General features: G+C 55.6%; 1 protein-coding gene across 1 annotated transcript in view; it reads left to right on the forward strand.

Moving 5' to 3' along the window:
- Positions 1-1,263: 1,263 nt before the first annotated feature.
- Positions 1,264-3,270, forward strand: part of CCDC86 (coiled-coil domain containing 86) — a 15,819-nt gene continuing 13,812 nt past the window's right edge. The window contains exons 1-2 of the mRNA XM_006169622.3: positions 1,264-2,499; positions 2,565-2,980. Coding sequence (XP_006169684.1) covers positions 2,179-2,499; positions 2,565-2,980 — 737 coding nt within the window. The 5' untranslated portion in view covers positions 1,264-2,178. The remainder of the gene's footprint in view (positions 2,500-2,564; positions 2,981-3,270) is intronic.

Genomic DNA, 3,270 nt, shown 5'->3' on the forward strand with positions numbered 1-3,270 from the left:
GGTCTCTAAGTAGGATGGGGATTTAAGAAACATGTATCAGGTAACCAGCAGTTAGCGTAATGGCTATGTCGCTGGACTCCCACGTAGTCGACCACAGTTCGTGTCCTGGACCCGGTGGCTTAAAACTCACGCCAGCCCCATCTGTATTTGATGATCCCTGCAGCTGGGGTCAGGAGCTCGGGAAGCAGAGTGAGGAAAGGGGCCGGAGCAGGGCAGCGGCAGTCTCCTCCAGTCACCCTGGTAAGGCATGCCGGGCACAGTTCCGAGTATAGGACCATTCAGGTCTCTAAGTAGGATGGGGATTTAAGAAACGTGTATCAGAATGAGTTGTATGTGGTAAGGATAGGAATTCTTTCATAAGTTCTATCATGAAGTTAAATATGTGCATGTTGGGTTGCGATTGTAAAATACATTTCCAATGGTGGATTGCATTAAATTATTACTATGGCTATTTTTTAAAAGAAAAAGAAATGTGTAAAGGCCACTCCCCTGAGAGCTAAGGGTGGAAGAGCTGGACGAGAAGGTATTCGAGCAGCTTCAGCCTTGGGAGCTGCACTGCAACAAGGGGCACCCAGGCAGGCAAAGCCTTCCTGCAGGCCTCTCCTTGGCTCAGGAACACGAAGTGCACCGAGCCCACCAATGGCTCCACCGAGAGGGGCCAGGGATGATATGTAATAACGGCACAGGGCACAGCTGTTTCTGACCATGCAGAGGGACAGGGAGACGCCGTGCCATTGCCTTCCCTTCAGAGTGGACTCGGCCTGAGCTCATCAGGATACCCTGTGGACGCTGTGTGGGGTGACACTTTTCTGTTCCCTAGTCACCTTTGGCTGGGTCTTCTTGCCTGCCTCCTCCTTGGTCAGCAGTCAGGACACCCTGGCCTCCCACTGATGCTCACGCCTGCTCCTGAGTCAGCAGAGTGATTCGGCAAGGGGTGGCGGTGCTAGGGCTGAGAGCCATGACTGTCTACCCTGGCCTGCCTCCTCTGACCCCTGAGGATCTTTGGGCGACTTCCCAGGCTCTCTAGCAACTCCGCAGCTGCAAAGCAATGGTTTCTAAAAGGGGCCGATTGGATGCGCCAGACAGGGCCTTAGGATCCTTGAGTGCCGTTCTGCTGCAGAAGAGCTTGGATGCCGCTGGATCTCTTCCAAGATGTTCTTCCTGAGAAAGAAGCTTGCTGTGAGTGACTCAAACCACCCGCCTGGGTCTTACGCAACAGGGCCCTGAGAAAGTATTCTTTAGGCAGGGGGGTAGGGGTAGGGGTGGGGTGTCCAGAAGGCAACACCTGACCACTTGCGAAGCCCCAGAGTGCTTACTGAAAAGGTACATTCACAGGTGAACACAAAGGGAAGGAAGGGGACGCAGGTTGACCCATGGGGAAAACGCCACTTTCCAGGCAGGAGGGAAGATCAGCGATCAAGTCTCTAGAACTGGGAAAGAAAGGTCCTGGGAGTGTGCAGTGCGGCAGAGGGTGCAGGTGTGCCACAGGGCAAAGTTGGCGCCTCTCACCGGTACCTCGACCTCAGTCCTATGAATGCTGCAAATGCTGACGAGGGAGAGTCACAGGCTGTAGGAGGGCACAGGATGGGAGAAGAGGCGGCAAGGATGTGAACACGTAACACAGAAGTCAAGACTTGCAATATTCCCCACCCCGGGATCCCCAAGGTAGCATTCAATCAGGCAGTTAGAGGTACTCCGACAGGATCATTTCAGACGTGTAAACTAGTGCAAAATCACCAAAAGAGAAAACTGAGACCCAAAGAGGGGAAGACGCAAAGACCTCTGCCTAAATGCACAGGAGTGAGTTAGCAGCAGTTTTTATCCAGCCTAGCCAAAGGGTTCCCCAAACCTTTTCCTCTTCACTCCCGAAAACGGATCCCCTGCCCCTTTCCTTCTCCACCTGTACGCCCTCCTTACTCCAAGAAACCCTTTACAAGAACGTGAGTTATGGGAATAAGTCGCTTGTCAATCACTAGTAACTCAGTGCGCATGCGCCCACTGGCCCCGCCTCCGCCGGAGCCGGCAGACCCCGCCCTCCGCCCTTTACCAACATGGCCTCCCTAGCAATGCTGCCCCTCACAGACGTGGCCGGTCCTGACGTCATAGGAAGGCGCCGGTTTCCCAAGGGGCGACGGACGCTGCACGTGGAGTCGGATTCGGGTACTTTGAGTCTGTGCCATGGATACACCGCTCAGGCGCAGCCGCAGGCTGGGAGGCCTGGAGCCTGAGTCTTCCGAGAACTACACCGCAGTTTCGCGGGTGAGACGAGCCCTTGTAGCGTTAGATTCGAACCCAGAACAAACAAGGGAACCCGGGTCTCCTCGGAGGGTGCAGCTGCGTGAGCCAAGTCCGGGATCACCCGTCTTGCGGCAGGAGACAGACTTGAAGTTCCCGCCAAGGGAGCCAGAGCCTGGCCCTGGGTCTCCCCAGCATCGGCCAGATCCAGGCCACGCGTCGCCGCAAAGACTGCCGGAGTCGAATCCGGAATCCCCGCAGCGTGAGCCAAAGCCACATGAGGAGTCACCAAAGTTCCCGCAGGGCCAAGGACAGCTGAGCTCCGAGTCGGCCCAAAGCCAAGTGAGGAGTCACCAAAGTTCCCTCAGGGCCAAGGACAGCTGAGCTCCGAGTCGGCCCAGAATAAGAAGGAACTGTTCCCGGGATCCCCACAACTTCAGCGGCACTCGGGCCACGAATCTTCAGAACCTTATCCTGGTCAGCAAGCGCCAGGTCCGGAACCCTCGAAGCCCCCACAAGAGCTGACACCCCGGGGCCCCGTCTTCCCGCGGGGTCAGCAAGAACCGAGCAAGCTACCTCTGACCGGGGAGACAGTGACAGGAGGCCTCGGGGCAGAAAAGCGAAAAGATTCTAAAGCCCAGGCCCCAGCGTCCAAGAAATTGAAGAAGGAGGAGGAGGAGCTTCCTGTAATCCCCAAGGGGAAGCCCAAATCCGGACGAGTGTGGAAAGACCGCTCCAAGAAAAGGTGAAGTGGGGACAGCATGGGCGGGGGTTGTGTTGGGACCGCCTTTGCACTAGTGGAGCCTGGAGACATTAGTTGGGGGTGTCAGCAAATAGATAATTATCATCAGAATGTGGTAAATGTTTTGAGAGCCCCAGGAGGGTGAGACCAGGCTCTCAAAGGTCACTTCTGTGATGCCCTTCTCCCTACAGTCCCTTGGGCCTCTCCTATGGCACCTCAGTTGAGTCCTTACTGAACATTTACCATTGTCTGCCTTCCAGTGAAGGAAACCGAAAAAAAAAAAAAGGGCAGCC

The sequence above is a fragment of the Tupaia chinensis genome, unplaced genomic scaffold, assembly GCF_000334495.1.
Source record: "Tupaia chinensis unplaced genomic scaffold, TupChi_1.0 Scaffold147351_1, whole genome shotgun sequence".
Taxonomy (NCBI): Eukaryota; Metazoa; Chordata; class Mammalia; order Scandentia; family Tupaiidae; genus Tupaia; species Tupaia belangeri.